The sequence below is a fragment of the Protopterus annectens genome, chromosome 3.part1 (assembly GCF_019279795.1).
Source record: "Protopterus annectens isolate FY-2018-M chromosome 3.part1, PAN1.0, whole genome shotgun sequence".
Lineage (NCBI taxonomy): Eukaryota > Metazoa > Chordata > Ceratodontiformes > Protopteridae > Protopterus > Protopterus annectens.
Genome location: NC_056732.1, coordinates 1,379,089,467 through 1,379,115,805, shown reverse-complemented (window position 1 = coordinate 1,379,115,805; position 26,339 = coordinate 1,379,089,467). Strand labels below are relative to the sequence as shown.

Genomic DNA, 26,339 nt, shown 5'->3' with positions numbered 1-26,339 from the left:
AGCGGGATAAGAACCAAGAAACTGAAGGACTTCCTTACAGTTGAGAGGCATATCATTAACACAACAGCAAAGGCTGACGAAGGAAGTTCCCCACTACTACAGCTGAATAAAAGGCTGCTGCTACTGTACCACACAGCAGATGGAGGACCTTACATAACTGTTTTCTGAGTAAGACTGAATGAGATATAGGCATTCTGGTAGAAAAAGGAATGTCAGTTTGGTTTGGATCAGCAGAAAAGACATCTGTGAAAATCAGTACCAGTACCATCACACATACTAGGCTAAGATCTTTTACAAATTTATAATACTTTAAATAGGCAATAACATGTTATAGCAGCATGTTTAACAGGTTTGTTATATTGCAGTCTACTGTTGTACAATGACTATTATGTTCTGTAATGCTGCATGCTCTGTGAGCCTCTCTGGTTATTCTAGCTTTGTTACCTGGTTCAGGGGAATGTCCTGTCCCACCATACATCGTAAGCAGTAGATAAGAGCTGACAGGGTGATAGCCCGTGGAGCATTGCAGTTTCCAATCACCTCATAGCCTGAGCCACTGAAGTCAAACACTGCACTTCCCTGTAAAACACATAATAAATCACTGACTTTGGGTTACTGGAAGCTACTATTATTTAAACAGCTACAACATAACTAGTCCTGTTAATTACCATGTCCAGCAGCCTCACCTCTTTCTCATTAATCTGTACGCTGAGTCTGATTGGTGAACCATCATCCATATAGTCTTCAGACTTCACTTCCAGCAAGCCTGTCTGCACTCCTGTCTGTTTTCTACAGCGAACTGCAAATTCCTTTAACATTTGCCTCACTGCCACCTCTGCATTGGCCTAAACAAAAAAATAAATTAAAAAATACACACATATATATTTAGAAGGCAATACACCACCACTAGTAAGAATGGAGCTTAGAATGACTTATCTGAAACATTCATTATAGAAATGCACGACTGACAATTTTGTCAAAGTCACTGTTGTCCTGCTGCTGCCATTATTACAAACTGTGTAGCAGTAACTGTTTCATTAGGCCTAAGTATAAAGACTGTAAGAAAAAGTTTAAGCATCAACATATGGCATGAAGGATGCACACTGATATACTGTTCATTAACACAGCAGCAGGGATCACTAGCAATGTTGCTTTAGTTATTCATGAAGAACAGGAATCGTCCTTCCCTCATAAGAGATGCACTGGTTTAATGACACAATTAGAAGTTGCAGACATGCTGTTTCTCTTTGATACTGTGAGATTTGCTGCTGGAAAACACACCTGTAAGTGATGTATGCGTATGACATACTAAATATTGATGATTATTATGACCATTTTACATTTGTTGACCGAGGATGTCTGACTGGGCCAATGGCTCTTTTTCAGCAGAGGCCCAGGGAGAAAAGCTCCACACAAAGAGACAAATACTTTACAGAATCAAAACAATACAAATAAAGATACATTAGACTATTTTTACAGTGGTATGAAATCAGTGCAATGCAGGAAAAATAAACATTCATTGGTAGCATGTATGATTTCACAATTACATAGTAATTAGTTGTGATTAGAACAGGAATAGTACAAGTAAATATCTTGGCATGAAAGTAGACTAATTTTACAATAGTATGAAGTCAGCCAATCCAGGAAAAAAATAAATATCTTGGCAAGAAAGTAGACTACTTTTACAGTAGTATGAAATCAGCACAATGCAGGAAAAAATAAACATTCGGTAGTAACATGTAACAGTGAATAGTACAAGTAAATATATTGGCAAGAGAGTAATAATTATTAACCTTGTAAATGGGTCTGTGTATGAGAGTGAGAAATAGGATTTCATTAGTAAGTAGGTGGGTGGTGTATGTGCCTAGCCTGAGTGCACTAGCCTGGGGAGCAGTCAAAGCACAGCCAGTTTTGTGTCAGATTTTGCCTGATGAGATTTTAAAAGGAGGATTTACAGTTTGAGCTTTGTATGCTAATGGAAAGGGTGTTCCATTTTGTAGCCATTGTACTACTGTACAGTGATTCTCCAAAGCTGTTACTGCTGTTGGTGACTTCTAGTAATAATTTACTTGACGATCAAAGAAGCCTGGTGGCTGAGTGCTGTTGTACTAAGCTTTTGAGGGCAGGATACTTGTTGGGGAAGTAATAAATGGAGTGGCATAGGTAGAGTTGATTATAAGTTAGTAGGTTGGGCAGTTCAAGCCAGTAGAGCTGGTACAGAAAAATGCAGTGATGGGATCTATACAGGCAATTTGCAGCAAAGCGAGCAATTCTTTTATAGCAGGCCTCCATCTTGTTAAGATCAGTTTTACTGAGATTAGTTAGAATGGGGGATGTATAGAGTAGGGTGGATAAGAGTTGGGAACGAGCAATGGCAGATCTTGTATTGTCGGTGAGAAGTGGCTTAATACAATAGAGTGACCCTAGTTTGTTGTGTACTTTTTGTAATAGTTAAATTGAGATGTGTAGCAAATTTTAGATGGCAGTCTATGGTTATACCTAGTAGTTTGGCCTGTGTCACTGGAGTGATTGGAGTAGATTTTGTAGAGTAGATTGTGAATTGGCTGCTAAGGGTGTTTTTTTTAGGACTGGTAGTAATCATTAGCTGTGTCTTCTTAGGGTTTAGAATAGGTTGGGCTTTGGTAAGGTAGTTTTCTATGTCAGAGAATGCTGATTGAGTTACTTGCGGTAAGGTGGGCATAGTTTGTGCAGCACAGATTAGGGTAGTATTATCAACATACTGTATGACAGATGCATGCTGTGTGGAGGTTGTTTGTGAATACTGTGAAGAGAAGGGGTCCTAATATAGACCCCTGTGGTACACCAATTGTTATGGGTAGCAGAGGAGAGAGGGAATTTTACCATTTCACGGCCTGGTACCTGTCAGTTAAGTAGCTGTGGAACCAGGTTAGTGTGGACTTTGACATGTGGCACTGGTTTAGATTATTTAGCAGGATTTGATGGGACACTGTGTCAAATGCTTTGGACATGTCCAAAAAGACAATTGATACCTGTAGGCCTTTAATTTTGAGTTGATTTATCATGTCTGTAAAGCAGAGGAGGGCTGTAGTGGTGCTATGGGCAGGTCTGAAACGACATTGTGTAGGGGACAGGATATTGTTGTCTAGAAGGTATTTTAGTACCTGGGTATAAGTGCATTTTTCTAAGATTTTGGCCAAGGTGGAGAATATTGCAATGGGTCTATAGTTATTAAGTTCTGTAGAGGTCCCCCCTTTGTGCACCAAAGTGACACAGAATATTTTTTGGAGTTTGGAACATAGTTTTCATCTATAGATCTGTTTATGAGGGTGGAGATTGGGCTTGCTATAGCATCTGCAGTGAGTTTTAAGAAGTAGCTAGGGAATTGGTCAACTGCAGATGATGAGGTTTTTAGTTTGGAGAGCACACTTTTGATAAAGATGGTGGGCACTGTTTTGAGGGTAAAGCATGTATTAGTATTATTTGCAGTGGGAGGGATAGAAAGGCTGGAGTTGTCCTGTGTTATTAGGGATAGAATGGAGTTCACAAAGTGGGAGTTGAATTGTGTTGGAATGGGCACTTTAGTATCAGGGTATGGTTGGATTGGGGATAGCCATTTGTGTGAGTTTTAGCAACTGGTTTAGACTTTTCCAAAATTTCTGGCGATTATTTTGGCATTTAGTTTGCAAGGTAGTACAGTATGACTTTTTGTCCTGCCTTATGGATTTTTTTGCACGGTTGCACAGCTCACAATAATTAGTAAGGCTATGTATATCTTTGGTTCTTTGGTAATGGAACCAGGCAGTATCTTTGGACTTCAGGATTTGTTTGGTTTCCTTGCTGAGCCAGGGGTTTGGATTGGTTCTTATCTTGACCTTGCGTAGTGCAGCAACAGTGTTTAGCTGTTGTATTAATGTTTTGTTGAAATAGGTTACGGCCTGGTCAAGTTGGAAGGTTTTTAGAGAGGACCAGTCACAGATGTAGAGTAAAGTTTTAAGGACATTAGGGGAGAAATATTTTTTGTTTTGTGTGGTTCTATAGGTAATGTTTTTGCTGGATCTACTTGCATATTAGCTAAATTAGGTTGTGGTCGCTTAGGCTGTCTGGGAGACTGCCTGTGTAGGGATACATTGAGGGGTAGTTAGGGCCCAGTCTAGGACAGATTCCCTTTCAGAGTTTTTATCACATCTAGTAAGAATGTGAACTAGCTGCTGGTAGCCATGGAGATTTATTAGATTAGTTGGTGTGTCTGATATACATGAGTACCAGTTTAGGTTGAAGTCACCTAGAATGAGGGTTTCTTGAGAGTATGTGATAGAGCACTAAGATAAGAAGTCTTCAATACTAACAAGGGCATTACCAGGTGGGATATAGACGGCAATGATGGTAATGCATTTTTTGGGGTTTAGCTGGAGTTGTGAAATAACTATGTCCCAGTTATTGGGAGACGGGTAGGTACTGGGAATGTTAAGTGGTCTTGTACAATATGGCAGTTCCACCTGCTTTACAAAGGGGTCTGTACTGTCCAATGATGTTACAGTCAGCTGGGAGAAATTCAGAGTCAGGTATGCTTTTATTTAGCTAGGTTTCTGTTATAGCTGCTATATCAGGGGAGTGGTGTGCTATTGTGGCCTGGAGTTCAGGTATTTTGTTTTGGATACTCTTAATATTGATATTTAATAGTAAGAGGTGGCTGTCATTGCGTTTGTTAGTTATTAGACTGGGGAGGGAAGTAATGGGGACAAAATGGTCAAGATGGTTGTGCTGAATTAGTTTGTACTGAGGCTGAGTTTGGGCCTGGGTTGGGGTGGATCTCCCCACATATGGTAAGCCTGGTATTAATGCTGTGAAACAGATGCTTGAGTTTGGATATAAGCATGAGAAATTGTGTTTTTTTAGAGTTGGAGTGAATGCTCATATGTTTCATTTTGTAGTGATCTGTTATGCTATTCCTGAAAATGTGTGGATAAATATTGTAGCTGTGTATACTGTCTGAGTGTGGGAGTACAAAGTATTGTGTTGGGCTGCTAAGTTTAGTAATATTAAGAGAGTGATAATTTCTGGAGTTGTACAGGATTATGAGATGGCAGACCAGACTTAGCTGCAGGATACCATGGTTATGTAAGAGAGAGGTTGTACTAGGTGGAGGTGTGGCTAGTAAAAGTGGAGAGGTGGAGTTGTGATAAAGCTAGAGTAGTGTAGGATGATGAAAGATGACTTGAGTGATTGTGAATGGTGTGGATGGATGTGGGTAGGAGCAGTGGGACTGATGCGGATACTTTAAATCTAGAGGTACTGGGGCGGGTGAGATTTGGGGGCATGGCAGGGGAGCGGAATTAGCCCAAATGTAAGCGAGGGTGAATGGAGTGGGGCCTAATCCACCATAGAACTGGAATAATGGACGGCAAAAAGGTAAGTGGCAATTTTCACTATCTTACAGTCACATGCTACAAAGTTACAAAGAAACCACTACACTGTCACAAGCCGCCCTACAGGGTTTAGAGAGAGGGTAACGGTTGATAATAGTTTGATTCTCACTATAGGAGGGTTAACAGTTGTGTACACTTACCATAAATGTAGATGTTTGAGTGTATTCATTGTTGCAGTCATTACATTTGGGTAATCTGCTGGCAGGTTGCCCTCAGTCGGCCTGAATAACAAAGTCTTGGGTCCTGCATCGGTTGCTGTCTCCTCTTCCATGACATCAGGTCGTCAGGGATATAATACATGCAGCTGATGCCATTTTAATTAGTTTTTCTTGCCCCAGATGTCAGGTGCCCCCCAAATGGGGAGCAAAAATATATATATAAACTGTGAATATATAAGTGCACCTTAGAAACATAAAATTTACCTTCAACTAAAAGCAAATACACCACAAAGGCTTTTGAGTATAGTGAAGGAAAGAAAAAGGTATAGAAAGGGGGCTGGCGGGTGGGTAACCCGAACTGCAACAGTGAATACACTCGAACATCTACATTTATGGTAAGTGTACACAACTGTACTATGTTCTTCATGTTTCACTGTTGCAGTCATTACATTTGGGTAGAATCCCAAAGCTATGGATGGGAGGATGTAACTAAACAGCATTAGGAGCAGCTATAAGGCCCTGCAAGACTGCAGTGGCAAAGCCTGCCCTGGATTTAGAGAAGAGAGGTAAATGATAATGCTTTGTGAACGCATGAACTGAGCTCCAAGTAGCAGCTTCTAGAATGTCTCTGGTAGGGACCCCTCTGAGAAAAGCTGCTGACGTAGAGGCATCCCTGGTGGAATGAGATCTGATCCCCTTGTGCACAGGTTTACCATGGTGCAAGTAGCAGAAACAAATGCAATGGCTTATTCACTTAGAAATAGTCTGCTTTGATATAGCCTTCCCCTCTGATCCTGCAAATGCTACCAGTAGTTACTCAAACTTTCTTAGAGATTTTGTCCTGTTTAAGTAGAATCTTAGTTGTCTGTGTACATCCAATGAATGCAGAATCCACTCCCCCTTGTTCTGCGGATTTGGGAAAAAAGTTGGCAGGTGAATGGTCTGGTTAAGAGCCACACTGGATACCACCTTAGGCATAAAAGAAGGATTGGTCCCGAGTGCCACCCTATCGGGGTAAAAAATAATGAAAGGCTCCACTGCCATGAAAGCCTGTAGTTCAGAAACCCTTCTAGCTGAAGTGACTGCCAAAAGAAAAGCTGTCTTCCAAGAAAGAAATTTTATATCTGCAGTAGCTGCTGGTTCAAAAGGAGGCAGGGTGAGTTTTTCCAGCACAAAATTGAGGTCCAATGCAGGAGTTGACACTCTCCTGGGAGGCCTTAAATTTTTGGCCCCTCTGAGATACTCTTTTAGCAGTGGATGAGAAAAGAGGGGAGGCTCTGTGCTGTAATAAGCCAAGATGGCAAAGGCATGGATTTTTATTGATGAAAAAAATAGGCCCTTGTCAAGCATCTCAGTTAGGTATTGTAAAATATGAGGAATATTGGGCTTTGTTGTGTCTAATCCTTGTGCTTGGTTCCAAGCATAGAATCTCTTCCATTAATCAGCATAAGATTTTCTAGTACTAGGTCTTCTGGCTTCCAAAATGACATCCATCACAGGTTTACTGAGAGATGTGGTTTAAATAGTTAGTTGATTAGCCATGCTGCCAGATTCAGCGTTTGGAGCTGAGTGAACAGAATTAGATAGATGAGGTGTTTGAGGCAAGTACCACGGAGGAAGGTGTGACATATTCCTTAAAAGCAGGTAACAGTGTTGGCAAGACCAGTCTGGAGCAATTAGAATCATTTTTGGTTTTTCCTGTCTGACATTTAGTAAGGCCTTGGAGAGTAGAGGCAGAGGGGGAAAAGGTATAGACTGATAGGTTTTTCCAGCTGAAGGATAGAGCATCCACTTTCCATGCTTTTTTGTAATGAGTTCTCGTGTAGAATTTGTCCAACTGATAGTTTTGGGGAGAGGCAAATAGATCTATGTCTGGGCTCCCCCATTTCTGTCTTAACATGCTGACGATTTGTGGATCCAGTTTCCATTCGTGCGGGTCCATAAGATTTCTGCTTAGGTTGTCTGCCAGAGTATTTTGCTTTCCTGGCAGGAATTGAGCTTGAAGATGTATTTGGTAAGTCAACGCTGTGTTCCACAATGCCATGGCTAGTCTACAAAGGGGGTAGGATTGGGTACCCCCCTGCTTGTTTATGTACCACATAACTGTGGTGTTGTCCGTCTTTATCAGTAGTTGTCCTGGATGAAGTAAGCCCTTGAAGGCTGTCAGAGCATTCTGAACAGCTAGCATTTATTTCTGGTTGATACGTAGATGCATTTGGTTTGGGCTCCATTTGCCCTGAATGCATCTCCCTGCCAGGTGAGCCCCCCCAAGCATAGTCTGATGCGTCTGTAGTTAGGGTTTGAGGGGGTAGAGTGAATGACAGTCCCTTGTTTTGGTGACATGTCTCTGCCCACCAAAGAAACTCCTGTTGTAGGGAAGGAATGAGAGGAATCCTTGTTTCCAGGCTGTGACAATGTTGACTCCATAAGCTTTTTAGGTACCACTGAAGTTTCCTTGTATGCAGTCTCGCATATGGAATTAGTAGAATGCAGGATGCCATGAACCCTAAAGCCTGCAGAATTTGTCTTGCAGATAACTGGGTCTTTGTTGCCATTTGTTTGAAGTTTGTGGCGTGAGGTAAGCCATCTGGGCAGTTGTATTCAAGCTTGCACCCAGGAATGTAATTATTTGAGAGGGTACCAGTTGTGATTTCTTTTCATTTATGGTGTACCCTAGGTATGCTAGAAGCCTTTTTACAAATGCCAGATGTTGAAGAAGAGTGTCCTTGTCCTCTGCCTGAATGAGACAATTGTCCAGATAAGGATAAATGTGAATGTTTCTTTGTCGGCAGAATGCAATTACTGGTGCCAGGCACTTTGTAAATACCCTGGGCGCAGTAGATAAGCCAAAGGGCAGTGCAGAGAATTGGTAATGCAAAAAACCTGCTTTGAAGTGGAGGTATCTTCTGCAAGATTCCCTTACTGGGATATGCAGGTATGCCTCTTTTAAGTTTAGAGTTACCAACCAGGCATTCTTGCCTAGCATAGGCAGAAGCTGTTGTAAAGTCAGCATTTTTAATTTTGGAATGTCCAGGAACGTGTTCAGAATCAATAAGTCCAGTATTGGATGCCATGATTTGTCTTTTCTGGGTACCAGGAAAAGTCTTGAATAAAAACCTTGTCCTTTTTCCTTTTCTGGTACCAGTTGAATAGCCCCCATATCCAAGAGGGACATGACTTGTTTCTGGGCCTCTGGCACTGGTTTTGTGGCAAATCTGACCATCCATTTGGAATGGGCAAAGTATGGAAATTAAATCTGCACCCCTGGGATAATATGTTTAATTCCCACTTGTCCTGGGTTATTAACTGCCAGTTTTGAGCATGAAGTGTTAGTTTTCCCCCTAAGGGGGCTGCCAAATGATAAGTGCTTGGAAATGGCAGAGGAAAGTCATTGAGACTGCTTACTGTAGGGTTGTGCTTTGTTACCTCTAGATTTGGAGGTGGAGGCACCCCATTGCTTTGACCTGTAAGATCCTTGTGATTGATATCTGGAACCTTTGGAGCACCTGGGTTTGCCCTGAGCGGCTCTGTTGGACACATGAAAGGACCAATTCTTAGTAGGCCAGTGCCTACTGAACCTGGGTGGCTCCACTTGCAAGAAATCTTTTACAGTTTGCATAGATTTAGCTTTGTCTTCCATTTTCTTTAAAACCTCTTCTGCTTTATTATCAAACAGACTATCGTGCTGTAAAGGGGCATCCAACAATTTAGCTTTAACATGATCAGGCAGATTTTGCTCCTTGAGCCAGGCATGCCTTCTTATCACAGATCCAGTTATGGCGGCCCTACAAGAGGCATCCAAGGAATCAAAGCCACATTGTAAAGTATGCTTTCCAACCTGTTTTGCTGAATGCAATAAATCCTGTAACACTTTATTTTCCACACAATCAGAAATCAACATCATTTTCTGTTTCAGTAAGCCCATAACATGCTGTTGATATTTAAGCATATGAAACTGGCAGTTTAAAGCCCTGATTGCCAAGGTTGCAGAAGTATAAACCTTCTTACCCCATCTATCCAGCGCCCTGGAATCTCTATCAGAAGGGGTAGGATTTTTGGCTGTAGAAGCCTTAACACCCTTGGGACCCTAAGAAATAGTCTCAGGATCAGCAGCAGGACTTTTGAAAAGAAATTTGTGGGAGTCAAGAACCCTGTAATATCTGTCTGGCTTACTAGGAGCTTGAGGCAGGGAATCAGGAGCCATGCTTGATTCCGAGAACACATCATCAGCAATGTCTAATACAGGTGGTATTGCCAAAGGCCTATGCTGAGGAAGAAGAAGGAAATCCCTAAGCCTCTTTTTTGATTCAGAGAAGTCCTGACTCTCCCAGTGGAAATGTTCCCTTAAAGTATGCAAAGTCTCCCCAAAAGAGTAATCCTCAGGAGGAGATGCAGATGGGATGGATTCCTCTGCATCAGAATCCTCATAAGGTGGAATAGAAAATTCCTGATCAGAAGAGGAATCAGAAGAAATGGAAATCTGATCTAAAGATTCATAATCAGTGCCTTGCGTAGGCCTCTTGGGGGGGGGGGTGTTGGGAACCCCTGATCAAGGTAATTAAATCCTCAGCCATTTTGATCATTTGTTTTTTAGGCATAGGGGCCTGAGCACGTGTCTCATGCATCATTTTTTTAGACATAGAAGTCATTTTTGACCTTGCTTTTGCTGATGGCGTCGATTTAATATAAAAATGTTGAGGCCTGAAAACACCCTCAGAAGCCAGTGCCTGCTCAGCGGCTCCAGACCCATCCAAGGGAGAGATATCCGCGGGTTCAATACTTTGCGAATCTCGCTGCATACTGGACTCCAAATGGGTCTCGGTAGAGGCCTGCGACTCAAAAGTAGCGGGTATCACGGGCTGCAAAAGCACCTCACTGAGTACCAGCGAACTGGTGACTGCTTAGGAGAAGCTTCGTCATCAGTTTTGGACCTCGACGGTCTGTCTCTATCTTTTTCCTTGGGTTTTTTGTGAACTCCGGTAGTCGGATTGCTAACTGACAACATTTCAGGGTAGTTAAATCTTGAACCAAAATATTTAGAAGCAAAAATATACAGATGCTTAATAGTGTGTTGGTTAAATTTAGCACAAAAATGACAGCAAGGCAAGTTGTGGTCAGGGCCTAGGCAAGGAGTACAGTACACATGAAAATCTTTATGAGGTATTTGCTTCCCACAAGTAATGCAATTATTAACTTTTATTGACATCAGTAAGGAGCAAGAAAAAGTTTCCCCAATGGGGTACTTAGCTTTAGTTTGAAGACTTTGATTCTGAAACTGGAAAACGAAAATTTCAGGAGTAGGCTGACCGGCACTTGCGAACTGCTTCTGCTTCAGGCACTGCACAGCAAGAAAGACTGATTAAAATGGCATTGGCTGCATGTTTTATATCCCTGACGACCTGACGTCATGGAAGAGGAGACAGCAACCGACGCAGGACCTAAGACTTTGTTATTCAGGCCGACTGAGGGCAACCTGCCAGCAGATTACCCAAATGTAATGACTGCAACAGTGAAACACGAAGAACATCAGAGAGTTCTCAGTAAGCCAAAGCAGCAATATTCTGGGAATTATTGAAACAACTTAGGGAATTAGCAGACTACGTTGCAAGACCTGCCTTGCGAGTGTGCATACCAGCACTGTAATATAAATTAGATGAAACTGTTACACAATGACCAGAAAAAAGAGAGCTACTGGGAACAAGGTAACTGTCTGTCACACCTCAGTGTCCACAGAGCTTGAATTCCTTATCGGGGCTATGTTATGTATGTTTCTGCTAGGTGATGTTTTCCCTCTTGGATGTTATCAGAGTCAGTCTTTAGAAGGGAGGGGAGACCACTGCAACTTTATCGCTGAAAGATAAATAGGGTAAAGTTACTATATAAGCACAATTATTGTACGGTTTAATAGTTACAACTTGCAGTTCAGTTCCGTTCATTAATAAATGTGACTGATAGGCAGGCAGTACTGAATTACAGAATATAGTATCAGCATATGTTTAATTAGTGCCAGTGACTAATTAAACTATGGAACCCCGGGAGTGCGGATTAGAGTTTCTTGCTACTTGAGCCACTTTCTGACGAGTACGCCAGGGGCAGTAGCGATGTGTAGACAGGGTTAGGCATGCACTGAGCCAAGCCCTAGAGATTCAATACAATTGCATCTGCCATGAGACTATTCAATGTATTTAATTACTTACACTTACTTTTAATATGACATAATTTCTGTATGAATACAGTACATTCCAAACTAGACCAGATTATAAGCTGTTCATTTGAAAAAAGACATTTCACACACACAGTTGTTTTGTACCATTATAAAACATGCAGTCGTTACACAGGATAACTTGCAAATTATATTGCACTCTGCGATAAAGTGGCCAAAGTTAGAGTTCACAAAAACAGTTGGACCTCGGTGTCATTTCACACCAGCAGTACTATTACACCTTGGAAGCCAGCGTTACGCTAACCGCTGGACTTTCACATACAGCTCTACTCTCATTAAACAATGCTGTCAGTAGATGATTTCTAGCACACAAAATGAGGTCAAGCTGAGATGAAAAAATACAAGTCCAGGTTGAAAACAATGAGATTTACTTACTTTGGAGGGCACACACAAGGGGCTCTCTGGGGCCACAGTGGTAGTTTTATAAGGGAGATACAGCAGTTCCATGTTTTTCATATTTAACCATAAGAACAAATCAGATGTATAGTACCTATCTTTACAAAAAGTGACAGTAGAAGTTTGTAATGTACAGCAACTCTCAGACAGTCCAGTGTTGTAAAGTACAGTTGCATTCAAGTCACTGGCAGGATTAAAACCAGTGCCACACAGTAGTAGTGTCAGTTTTAGGTATACAGGATTACAAGGCAACACAGGGGTGAGTAAGGCAGACTAACTCATACAAAATGTGAATATGTTCATGCTTATGCTGTCAAGATCCTAGAAAATAAGAATATGAAGGGCACATATAGCACTCGGAGGGGATGTCGTGTCCTGCATTCCTGGACACCTTAAGAAAAGTCATTCTTGCAGACAGGTAGTGCTGAAAAGTGAGTCAAGGATGAAGCTCTCAATTTACCTATTAGTCTGTGCCCCCATCCTCACTTAGTGTTACTGGTAATAAACAAAAGGAGGAGACTGGAGATGCAAGAAGCACAACTTATGCTGCTGCTGCTGAGGTCACTAAAAAGGCCAAAAACATACATATCCACAGGTTGTGGGGTTTGGCTTTATTATACTGAATGTACCCATAAAGATTTAAAAAAGTAAAATGTCACAGGTATTCAGAAGCCATGTAGCTGAAACGCTGTCCTTAAATGATTATTTGCATATATCCTGTGGGCCTCAATTACAGGAGGTGAAATGTATTACAAAGAGAAAACTCTAGTTTGTCTCGGCTTTTCTTGCTGTTTTTACTGAAAGGTTGGACTGTATGACTTTTTACCCTGTGGTTTGCACGTATGCCTAGTAAGGATATATACTGTACAGAAGGCACAACAGCTGAGAATGACCTTGAGAAACAAACAATTTAAGTAGGCAATGTGGTTACACTGACTATATAAAATCACAAAAATTCAACTGCAGTAATTCACTGCAGAAAGAATACTGCTGGATAAAAAAAAAGTGTCTCTAGTCATGGTCTGCAGGTATTTAAGGACCAAGATACCGAGATCCCCAGATGCCATGCCATCAATGAGGCTTTGTTTCACAGAATGCTTTTTTCTTAATTCATTACTGAGTTACTGGAATACAAGAGGTAGTATATCTTGGACCCTTTTCATCTATGATCCAGGCCAAAAAGGACTAAGGTAAACTGTAATAAATACACAGAAAGGATATAGTAGTCAGTCAGAGCATGTCTTTGGCAAGCAGAAGGAAATAGGAATACCCATAGAAAACCCATAAATACATAGGGAAACATTTAAACTCCACATAAATGATGATTAGCAGTGGCAGTGAACCCGGGACACATGAGACACAGAATGCATCACTGAGCCACTATGCTGTTATTCTGTTTTATATATATATATATATATATATATATATATATATATATATATATATATATATTTATACACACACACACACACACACACACACACACACACACACACACACACACACACACACACACATATTTTTTTACTCCATCAATTACATAAAATTAAGACTGAAATGCTTAAGCATTTCAAGAAAGATTTTCTTGTCTACAGAGCAGGGTGGAAGTGGATAGGTTCAACAGTGAAATGAGTCTGGTATCTGACTGCCTTGTACTGAACACTAAGACTACAGCAAACATATAATTATTAAATTACTAGGAATTCTATTCCTTACAGTAGTATCTGCAAAATGTTACTCAAATCACATAAACCAATGTCATCATAAGCTTAGAGATTTGAGTAGCTTTGCATTTTTTTGTACTTTTTGTCCTCAATGTCTGCCAATCATCAAACCCCTCCTGGGCGGTCACCATTCCTTCTGTCATTATCAGTGTCATAAATCAGGTGATGGGGCCATCATTTAGATAACCATGAGAGGTGGCTCAATTTCTTTCAGTTTTGCCCTACCCCTTGCGCATGCCCAGAAGCAACCCAGAGGAAGGATGTGCAATGGTCATCAGTGCTATACCGCTCCTCTCTTCCATAAGAAGCTGATATCAGCATGACTCTCCCACCTACCCATAGGCAGCACCACACAGTTGTTGCCCCAGTCTCCACCATAAAAGTCATGTGCCCTAATCATCCACCCCTCTTGGATGAGCATGCCCATCATCCTGGCCTGCAACTTCACGTGCTTCAACCATCATTTGAACTCAGACTGTCTGGGCTGTACTCAAGGCTTTATCGCTCTACACCACTGGCCATGAACATTTCCATATTTGGCACAAGTATTATACCTGTTGGGCAAATCCTTAGTAGATAATAAATGGCTTAACTGAAAGCTCACCACCTGAAACTCAGTGTTTATAACAAGATATTACTTTGCAAAATAGAAAAAATACATACATATGTGTGTATATCTGTGGGGGTTGGGGGGTAGTCGACTTGCACAACATTAACACTGTTGAATGTTTGAATAAGAGTATATATATATATATATATATATATATATATATATATATATATATATTTATTAAATAACTGACAACTTGCGAGACTAAGAAGATAAACTATAATAACATAACTTAAAACACCCTGACTACAAGAAACGAACCTTGAACTATAAAACAAAAAAAATAAAACACGTAGGATGAACTAGTATTTTAGCGCTTTCATCTTTTATTGATGGATAAGACTTCTTCAGAAACAAATACATAAATGCAGTGTAATCAGTTGTACACACTTGATATTCTGTAATTCAAAAAAATACTAACCTGTTATAAAGAGATAGAATGTCAAAGGGCCAATCATAAGACTCAGCAATAAAATAACCCAACCTATAAAAAATGCTGTGATTACCAAGAGATGCCAGCATTAAAAGGAACATTATCATTGTGACTTAACTAATCAAATTAAATTAAATTAAAAAAGTAAATAAAGGACAATAATAGTTTAAGATATTCAGAAATAGAAGTATAGGGGAATCACTGAAAACAAATTAAGCACTCTCTTTTATTACCCTGTCCAGCTCTTGTTCTATAATGTGGTCAGGATAGTTTCTTGCTAAGAACATACTTTTAAGGAAATTGGCTTCAGAAACAAAATCCTCATCTACACTGATAATGCGGGAAAGGCAGATGAACTGTCCTCATACCACATTCTTTTTGGAGAAATGTGGGTGCTGACTATTGTAGTCCAGAAAAATGTTGCGATATGTGTTTTTACGGTGGATGCTGGATTCCAAACTTTTGTTAGACTTGTTGATCTCTATGGTGTTGTCCAGGAAATGGATAGTTGCACCTCGTCCAGAGATGGCAAAATCCAAGTATCCTATGCTATTAGTTATCTCCTTGATGGAATCAGTCAGTTCCATGTCCGTGCCTTCCCAGATGAAAAAATGATCATCTATATAATGTCTATACATCCGTACAGACTCGTAGCCAGGTAGGTGGATGAAAGTTTCTAACTCCCAGGTACTAAGGACCAAGTTGGCTAGCGCTGGGGCCATTTTCGACCCCACAGCTACTCCCCATACTTGTTGGTATAGTTTTTGATTGAAATGAAAAAAGTTGTTGTTGATAACTACCTCTGCTAGGTCACAAATAGTGTTAGTTCTGTTAGATGAGAACCCTGCATGTTTGGAGAGAGACAATTTTAGAGCTTCCCACCCTTCTTTGTGTGGGATGTTTGTGTACAGGGCTACTATATCCAATGTAACCAGAGAGCAGTTAGATGGATCTATTTGAGCCCTGTACAATTGATCTAAGAAATCCCAAGAGTCCTTCAGATAAAAGTTGGTGGCTTGTACCAAGGGGTTAAGCACAGTATCCAAATATTCTGAAATTTTTTCGGTTTTAGTGCGTTTATTTAATATCACCAGTCTGAAGGGTGGATCACTTTCATTCTTGTGCACTTTCGGGATGCCAAATAGTTTACCCATGCTAGGGTTCATGACAAGCATATACATGTGCTCCTCCAGTGAAATATTTTGAGTTTGCTCTAACTTTTTGAGTAGCTTGTCAATACTAGAAAACTGTTTTTGACTGTATTACTGTTAGTGGCTGTGTAAAAATTGCCATCTTTCAATTCATTATTCACTTTTTTGATGTAATCATCCTGTGTCATGAGCACTATGCCTGTGCCCTTATCCGCTTTCATGATCTTGAGTGTCTTGTCATGTCTGAATTCCTTTAGGGCTAGTTGTTCAAGTTTGGTTACATTAAACCATTTAGAGTTGCTAGGTTGCTTTAATAGCAATCTCATGTCGTGTCCACAGACCTTCAAGAAGGTTTGCACTACATGGTGCAGAGTCGGGTTAAACAGACTCTTCATTTTTATCAGTGTGTTATGGTTGAGGTATTCTTCGGAATCAGAGGATTCCTCATTGTATCTAGTGTTATCGTTATGCCAAATTTTTAAGTTTCCTGGAAAAAAAACTGAGTTTCAGTAATGAGACCGTTATGTTCGCTCTCTGCCCAGGGATGAAAGTGAATCCGTTGCTTAGCAACTGGATGTGTGCTTCTGAGAATGTTCTGCTTGACAGGTTGAAGACTGGGCAATCAAGGAAGGCCTGTCTCTGATTGTTAAAGTTGGTATCTAACACTTGTTTTGGCTCCGGGTTCGTATGGTTCTCTCTAGAGGAAGGAATCTGTGTACTCTCGTCTTCCCCCTCCCTTGTCCTGTCCTGTATGAATTCCTGCAGCTCTTACACCTTCCCACATTGCAACTACTAAGTTAGTTTTACGCAGCACATGCAGTGGTGGTGCTGCGGTAGTGTTGTCGCCTCACAGTAAGATGTTGTCCTGTTCGATTCTCAGCTAGAGCGTCTTCTGTGTGGAGACATGCATGAATGGGCGTACCTTCGTTGAAGGTTGTGCATCAGGGCCGGCAACTCTGCACGTAAAAATCTACTGCCAATCATTAGCGGACCGGAGTTCCACTGTGGCGACCCCTAACCGGGAAAAGGCGAAAGACACAACAACAACAACATGTACTGCCACAAGGAGTGAGTGGTATATGCAGCTATATGCAAAAGACATAACTGGTTCTACATTGGTAAAACAAGCAGAAAACTTTCTGACAGATCTAAGGAACACCTGGCAGCTATCCGCAAAAAGGATAGCACTAATGCACTAGGAAACCACAGCAGCAAATGCATGAATTTCTCTGGGTTTCAGTTCTTGGTATTGGAAAAGCTGGATTTATTTTTTGGAGACTGCAACGTGCTGCTGGAAATGAAGGAACTTAAATGGCAGCTCCTGCTGGGAGCTGACTCAGCCCCTGGTCTCAATGAACATATTAATACTAAATGTGCGCTGCGTTGGCTACATTAAAAACAGAGTGGTTTTGTTTTGTTTGGTTGCAAGACTACTCTAGGGGAACAGGGGTTTTGCTAGATGAATGACACGCTGAGTTGTGGACTTCTAGAGATTTCCTGGGTTGCTTTGGCAGTTTAAATATTGGATTTCAGCCCTAGTGCTTATTTTGGTTTCAGTGATTCCCCTATACTATTATTTCTGAATATCTTAAATTATTATTGTCCTTTATTTATTTAATTTAATTTAATTTTATTAGTTAATTAAGTCACAATGATAATGTTCCTTTTAATGCTGAGATCTCTTGGTAATCACAGCATTTTTTATGGGTTGGGTTATTTTATTGCTGAGTCATGATTGGCCCTTAGACATTCTATCTATGACAGGTTAGTATTTTTTTGAATTACAGAATATCAAGTGTGTACAACTGATTACACTGCATTTATGTATTTTTTCTGAAGAAGTCTTATCCATCAATAAAAGATGAAAGCGCTAAAACACTAGTTCATCCTACGTGTTTTATTTTTTTGTTTTATAGTTTGAGGTTCGTTTCTCGTATTCAGCGTGTTTTACGTTATTTTATATATATATATATATATATATATATATACACACACACACACACACACACACACACACACACACAAACACAAACACACTAATTACACATTTGCCAGTTATTATAACTCATTACCAGTTGTTTGCAGTGAACAATTCAATACTAAGCAGCAAAGAAAAAAAGCCATCATTCAAAGTGTGTGTGTGTGTGTGTGTGTGTGTGTGTGTGTGTGTGTGTGTGTGTGTGTGTGTGTGTGTGTGTGTGTGTGTGTGTGCGCTAAAAGCTCGAGTCCCATCCATTTGCAGGGAGGCTTGATTAAATGGCCCTCTCTGTCACATCCCATTTCTCATCACTAAGACTGAATCCACGTTTTAGGAGTTGGCCAGTCTTGCAGTTAGTAAAACGCAATGTCAAAGCATTTTTTTAAATGTCACAGTATTTGATTCCTTTTCCAGAGTGTCCATTACTATAGCAGTCCTTCAACAAAGCTCTCCTGTAGTCTTATCGGCCTGAAAGCTAGCTGCAGTCCGAGAATGAATGGAGAAAAAAGCTTGAATTAATATTTGAAAGTCAAACTAACTGAATCCATTCCTCTGTGGTGTGTGTGTGTGTGTGTGTGTGTGTGTGTGTGTGTGTGTGTGTGTGTGTGTGTGTGTGTGTGTGTGTGTGTGTGTCTGTGCACACTTGGGAGGTGTTTCTAATATGCCTGAGAAACTTGGACAGTGGAACAGAGTGGTGTTTAAAGATCATATGCAATGGGCCAAAATGGAATGTTGTATAGGTTGTGTGTCAAATGCAACAAATTTGCATTTTTTTTTCATTTAATCTGAACCTATTTTCAACACACCAGGAGTTTATAAGTTTAAGCTCCTGTTGGAGTGCTTCTGTGTTAGAGAGTGATTTAACAAAGACTTTCAGTTTGCAGTTGTCTGCAAACTTGGTTATACACAGGTCTTCATTTTTAGCCAGTAAGTCAGAGAAGTAAATACCAGATAAAAGTGGCTCCAGCACTTAGCCCTGTGAGACACCAGTGGTCACCTTCATGTTCTCTGATGATGCATTTGCCGCATGCACCTTGAGGTTTCTGTCTTTTAGCCAATTTATCTATCTTACCACATAAGCATTTAGTTTATTAGTTACGCTAGCATGGGAAGTACTGCCACATGCCTTGGCCAAATCACGGAAAGCTGTGCATGCAGTGTGACTGCTGTCAACAGCTTGTTTTACCTTCTCAAAGAACTTAACCAAGGTCATTAGACAGGATCTACCTTTCACAAAATCAAATAGCTGTGGATCTATCCAGATGAGATATTTAATGTTGATGTTAATTCAAGTCTATTACAATGTGCTCCATGGCTTTGCAAATGAGAGGGCCACCTTTATGAAGCAGCATCACCAGTGCCATATGGCAAACGTTCATGACTGAGCCTGAAGCCAGGATCACATTAAATAACATGTAGAGGTTCAGCCACGGCATGCTTGGTACTATTTATCAAACAGCCTGGTATGTTACCGGGTCCCATGGAGGACGTATTCTTAGCCTTGGACAGCACTTTCAATACATGTCCTTTAGCAATTATGGGATGTCTGAGAACTATGGGGATTACAGGGCTTTGCATAGTAATTTTATGGATGAAATTTGCACTAGGTTTATTTGCTAAGATATTAATAATGCCCACAGGTTTTATCATTTAATACGAGTTCTGTACGTTGTTGAATGTTGTTTCTTAGTTTTCCAAGATAACTAAATAAAGATTTGTAATTGTCCATAGCTTCGGGTGCCATCCAGCTGGAGCTCAAGGACTGCCTTAGTAGATTTAATAGATTTTTACAATTCACAAATACCTAATATTTTCTTTGATTTGGGAGCCCTTAGATCTGCTGTTTACTCTAATGAGTTTTTCCACTTTTATTGTGGATTTCATTTATGTGGTTGGACAATCAGTTTGGTTTATTATTAAATTTATTGTAATTTGATCTGGATGGAACTGCCAATTCTACACATTTATTTATGTTGATATAAAACTCCTTTGAGAATGTATTTGCTGAGGTAATGTCTGGGGCGATGTTGCTATAACTGAACTTCGAGACTTCATTGTAAAAATTGAGGAGTTATGTGCACTTGACGTCTTGATAAATTGGTTCCACAGGGCTTAGATAGGAGCTAGTGACCTAGGTTTAGACAGTTTCAATATCAAGCACATATAATCAAGTATTGCGCTGAGAAGAATCCGAAGCAGGGCTGTAGTATTTAAAGTAATATACAGCAGGAGGAAGACAATGTGGTAGAAACATACAAAAGATCCATTCATGATGGGGTAGGCAGTGGCAAAAGACAAAGTGATACTTGGATGTACAGCTGGGGCCCTGGACTCTAGAGATCCTGGGTAATTATTTTACTATACAGAGGGCTGGTGTAATTTAATCTGGAATACTTCAACTACTGATGGAGACTTTACTTCAGAAAAGAAAATTAAAAAAAGTCATGATGGTGCAAAAAGCCAAAAGGAGGCTAATTAAAAATGATATGGACAAGTTTACATTTTTAGTACCTACAACCAGTAGTAAAGAGACTGGGGTATGACAAACCACAAAAAAAATCATAAACTAGGCATGGGCCTCAAAAGAAAATATATGGGGGATATGACTTGTAGACAGAAATGGGTTCAGCAATTGTTCAGACTAAGACACACAAATGTGCAATAGCAAGCTGTGCCCTCAGTGTGACATCTAAATTTCAAATACAAAATGTAATCATGCCTACTTAAAGAGCTCCAAATGTTTTATTGAAGAACCTACAAGATGATGTCATGTAGAGGACCTTAACATCCAGTTAGGAAAACACTGTCTCCAACTGCACCACAAATTACTGATTTCACACATTTTCTATAAAAGCATCTAATGGACTCAGAATGTAATTGAGAGGTAGAATATTAGTAGCCTAGCAACTACAGCAAGGCATGTTGGTCGCAGCATAGTGCGTCTCTTCTTAGGATTCTTAAATATGCTCAGCCATTAATTACCATGGCTAAGAATATAGTGGGTTTGGGCAATAACTTTTCTCTTGCCAGAGTGACAGGGTGATTGTTAAATATGTTGAGGCCACCAATTTGCACTCAGGCTATAAAGGGATGTGGACAAATACATCACATATTACTATTTATTAATACTTTTTTGATAATCTGAGGACGTTATGAATTGTTGAACTGAAAATTGGGCAAGTAGATCAAGAAATCATGCTTTATTGAACATAATCACAATGTCATCACATGCCATCTGCAAGGAGAGATTTTCAGTTAGGTGTGGAGCTTGTACACGGAATAGTTATTTATTTATTTAACATTTGCTGACTGGGAAAGTCCGACTTGGAACAAAGCCAATTTTCAGCGGAGGCCTGAGGAGAAACACTCCAGATACATGTCTTTCAAACATATTATGAGAAAGATAAGTAAAATATCATGGGTAAGAAGACTTAAAACTGTTTCGTTTTAATCGTGACATAGGAGTTGGATCAGAATACTGAAGACACCATACTTACTCTTTCCCCTGACCTAAATTAAGTCCTACAAATGTCAAAATTGCTCCACTTCAGACAGGGCTCTTTAAATGTCGAAAGTGGGGCATTTTTTGAGTGCAGAGAATTTGTTTTAACTTTATTGCTACAACAAAGACCCATTCTTGTTGAATTTTTGTATATAAATAACATTGTTTTATATCTCATTAAGGTGATTAAAACGTAGTATCACAAATTTCTGAAACACTTAGGGAGAAGCTGGAAGTTCTTTTCTCATAGCACATCAGGTCATTTCTGTTTTTTAAGGTGGTAACCTTAGCTCGACAATCAATTGTTCAGATTATAACACATTGAGGGGGAAAGAAGTAAACTGGGTCTGTCTCTCAGCAAAGACGCACACAGCCACATTCACAGCAGGCTAAGTAAAACAGTGTCTTAATCTAACAATCGCCATAGTTCTGGAGTGTAGTCAGGAGACTAACAGCCACTGAACCTGCTTCTTTAGTGCACTGTTGAATGTTACTCAAAAGACAGAATTCAGAAGGGGTAGTACAGGTGAACAAAATGCATAAAAGTCAGGAAAGAGGACGGCTTTTTAAGTGTTGGCTCTTTACTCAGGGTACACGATGGAGACTGCACAGCCTCCTTCTTCCAACGTACTTGTGTAATCACAAATCTGAATGTTGACCTGAATTACTGCATTCTCCAGTCATCTCAAATTAAGTAAATATAATTTTAGATTGTTTTTACATCAAACAATGTAGCAAAGTTAGACTTGTAATAATTTTTGCTTGGGCTTTTGCTTTCGTCATTTCTGTACTTCCTTTAACATGTAAGAAGAATAAATTCTGACCTTCAGTGCTGAATCTGTCTTCAAAGCAACGGTGGTAGTAAATTCTGAGAATCTGTGAAGTGAGATATGATCATCTATAGCACGTTTTAGTAAAAATTGAATTTTTATGATAGAGAGGCACTCAGCTGATGGAAATGTCTGACAGAAAAATAATTGCTTATAAGACAATAGTGTTGGAAATTTCTATAAGCAGCAAATCAGAAATGATATGCAACATAGCTTCATTTTAAAATACTGGAACTGTAGAACTATGATAGAAAAACAATATTTTAATTACTTCTTTGTGCAGTACAACAGATTCCACTTTCCAAGCTTGTTCCTGTGATTTTTCTGGGTTTACCATGAAAGAATGAAAATCAATGTTTGGAAGTTATAAAATTACAGCTGAAGTTTTGATATTGCAAGCAATGTACATTCACATTTTGTGGGTAAATCTACATCTTTACGAGTATGTGATAAGTCCACAGAGGTATGTGAGCAGTGATAAGAACAAAGGATAGCCCTTGTCATTCCTTCTCGGTTTTAATGTTGGCTGACTGAATAACTGAATAAGTGGACTGATCTATTGAACCCTTGTCAGAAACAGCCAGAGAGAGCAGTACAACTGCAAATCTGGTAAAATATGTTAAGCAATACGTTTGTGTGCAAACAACAGCCACTCAAACTGGCAAGAGTTATGAGGAAAGACATTAAGTGAATGAATGAACGAATGACACATAGCAATAAGGCAGCTGCAAAGCAAAGCATACTGTCAAAACATACATTTGTATTTTAAAGTTAAAACTATACTAATTAGGATTTTAGATTTTGTGATGTAACGAATAGCAATCAATATGGCAACTTCATGTAACTCATGTTCCATGTCTGGAAAACTTACAAAGTTTAGAGATTAGTGCAGACAAGGTCTTACCCCAGGCTAAGATTTTAATTCTGGGATCTACCTGTCTATAGCAATAACTAGAGAATTTGATGATCTAAGACTAAGGGGAATGGATATCTGATATGCCGTCTGTGGTTAGAAGGGTAGAGTCTGCTCTGCTTTCAAGCAAATCAGATTTAAGGTTCACAGAGAATGATATCAGACTCTAAACCATCAAGTAATATATATGCCGGTTAACAAAGACACAAATTTAAATGAACCAAAATAAATACCAAATTGAGTAAGAAACAGTCCTACCATTTCTGATACTACTTAGATCTTGGCATACTTATCTAGTTTGGAGGATCTACGTATTTACATCAATCATAAAAAACTAGGGGTGATCAATCACATTCCTGTAAGCCTGTTTTTCTAAAATGGTTAGGCTGGACGCCTCACCCCCACCCCACACACACACACACACACACACACACACACACACACACACACACACACACACTGAGAGATCTAGCCCTGTCTTAGTGGAGGCATAAGCAGGTTTAAAAATAATGTGCCAACAAATCATTAAGTATGCAGCATTATTTTATCTGTGAATATGGCATCAGACGAACTCCAGAAGGATAGCAGACACTGGATACCTACATTTGACTGCACATCAGTAGTAAAAGTACAATGTAATAAACCCAGTCTTGATTATTTCATATGTGTGTGTGTGTGTGTGTGTGTGTGTGTGTGTGTGTGTGTGTGTGTTCGTTGGGGCCCAGGGGGTTGGTCTGCTTCAGTGAAACACATTATACGCACAAAACATTTTTAGAAGAGACTCAAGGACTTTTCTGAGGTTTGATGGAGTCTATCTCATGCTCACTTTCAAGAACCTAATCTCTAAACACAGCTGTTCCATTATTAATAAATTATTAGATGCCTTAAAAGACAAACAAAGGTTATCCTCCAACATAACACACAACACCAAATCAATCTCTATTATATTTAAACTTTCCTTATCGCTTCCACCGACACTTTCTTAGTAAAAAATCATTTGACACCTTTGCACTTCATACAATTATCAGTAACGTGAATAAGTACAGAACTGAGAATTATGTTTTAATACTAGTGTCATCAAGAATTAATGCAGAATGACCAACAGCCGTCCACTTGTACTGCTATTACATTATTTAAATAGTACACTAATACTATTAATTGAATGATAAATTACTTATAAAGTACAGATGAACAAGTCCTACTTGTCTGTAACAGTAGATGTTTGAATTCCTCACTGCCTAAGTGGCATTTTTTGTTATATGCCAATGTAACACAGTACTGGCCAGCTTTCAAAAGCTCAGACTCCTCTCCATCTCTCTTACTGTGACAGCTGATTGGCTGAGCATATCCGGAGAGGGAAGCCTTCAGTTGTCACAGAAAGTGAGTGTTTAGGCTTTTTTACTTGCACAAAGGAAGAGGGGATGGTACCTAAAGTCAGAATCCCATAGCAAGACTAAATTCGCAGACAATAACAATGCCTTTTAAAAACCAAATCCAACAGCAACCGAATCAAAGAGGTTAAAACCTAGCTCAACTATTCGCAATCTGAGGGACAGCGATTGGGTGCTACCACTGAGACAGTGAGGAATTCAAGCATCGACTATTAAAGGTAAGTAGGACTTATGCAATTGTACTATGTTCGCCATTTCCATTACCTCACCAGTGTTTTCAGTAGATTCCCAAAGCTTACTCTACCTGAAGGTGGAAGGATATTGATACAGAATCCCCTGGAGAATGGTCCTAGCAAGGCCTGCTCTGGACCTTAAAAAGGAATCCAGTTTGCAATGCTTTATGAATGTATGAACAAAAGATCAGGTTGCTGCTCTAGAATGCATTTACAGTCAACCCCTTTCTAATATGCCACCAAAGGGGATAAGCCTCTAGTCAAGTGAGCCTTAACCTTTCTTGGAAGAGATCCATCATGGTGGGAGTAGCAGAAAACAATAGCAAGGGACAACCATAATGCAATATTTTGCTTAGAGACAGGTTAGCCTTTCCTAACCCCAGATAGGAGACAAACAGCTGTTCAACATTCCTAAAGGGTTTTGTTCCATCAAGGTAGTACCTGAACTGCTGTACCCAAGGTATGTAGAACTGTTTTTCCCTTGGCTTTTTTTTTTTTTGGATCAGAGTAGGAAACTGGCAGATTGATGGCTTGATTCAAGGTAAATTCAGAAAGAACGTCAGGTATGAATGATGGATTAGTGCATAACACAATGCTGTCCTTGTGAAAAATCAAATAGGGTTGGCCTACCATGAGAGCTTGCAGCTCAGAGACTCACCTTGCAAATATCAGAGCAATACATAAAACAGTTTTTCAGGTAATGAACCATAAACTAGAATGAGGAGCAGGTTCACAAAAAGGAGGTAAGGGCAATTTTTCAAGAGCAAAAATGAGAACCCGGGGAGGAGGGATTTGCTTTCAAAGGGGTTACATATGCAGCACTCCTTTCATAAACTATTCGACCTAAAAAGAGATGAAATAGGGGATCCATGGGCAGATAAACCGAGATGGCTGTGAGAGGCACTTTGATGGAAGCATGACAAACCATATCTAACTAGTTCACAAAAATACTTCAAAACCAGAGGCCTCAAAACCCTTTTAGGACCTCTATTATCGGTTAGTCACCACCTAGAAAACCTCTTCCACTTGTAAGCATACAATTTTCTAGTTGCAGGTTTTCTTTCCTCTTTAAATACCTGCTGCACATCTTCATGAAAAAAGTGCCTAAAAGGTATCAAAACAGAATCATCCAGGCTGTCAATTGCAATTGCTCTAAGATGGTGTATACCATTCACCCCGATCCTGAGTTAGCAGATCCAGTCTGTTTTGAAGTTTGTGATAACTGTCCTTGGCCAATTCCATTAAAATGAAGAACCAGCTTTGCTTGGGCCAAAAGTAATTCCTTCTGAATCTTTAGAAGTACATTGGCAATCACTGGAAAGAGTGTAAATGCATACAGGCACATTACCGAACAGGAGCATAATAGAGCATCTGTCTTGCTAGAATGGC

The 26,339-nt window shown here is 39.8% G+C and overlaps 1 protein-coding gene across 1 annotated transcript in view; it reads right to left on the bottom strand.

Moving 5' to 3' along the window:
• Positions 1–26,339, bottom strand: part of OPLAH (5-oxoprolinase, ATP-hydrolysing) — a 1,902,532-nt gene that overhangs the window by 326,415 nt on the left and 1,549,778 nt on the right. Inside the window, exons 21-22 of the mRNA XM_044067415.1 lie at positions 687–845; positions 445–579 (exon numbers count right to left, since the gene is read on the bottom strand). Coding sequence (XP_043923350.1) covers positions 445–579; positions 687–845 — 294 coding nt within the window. The remainder of the gene's footprint in view (positions 1–444; positions 580–686; positions 846–26,339) is intronic.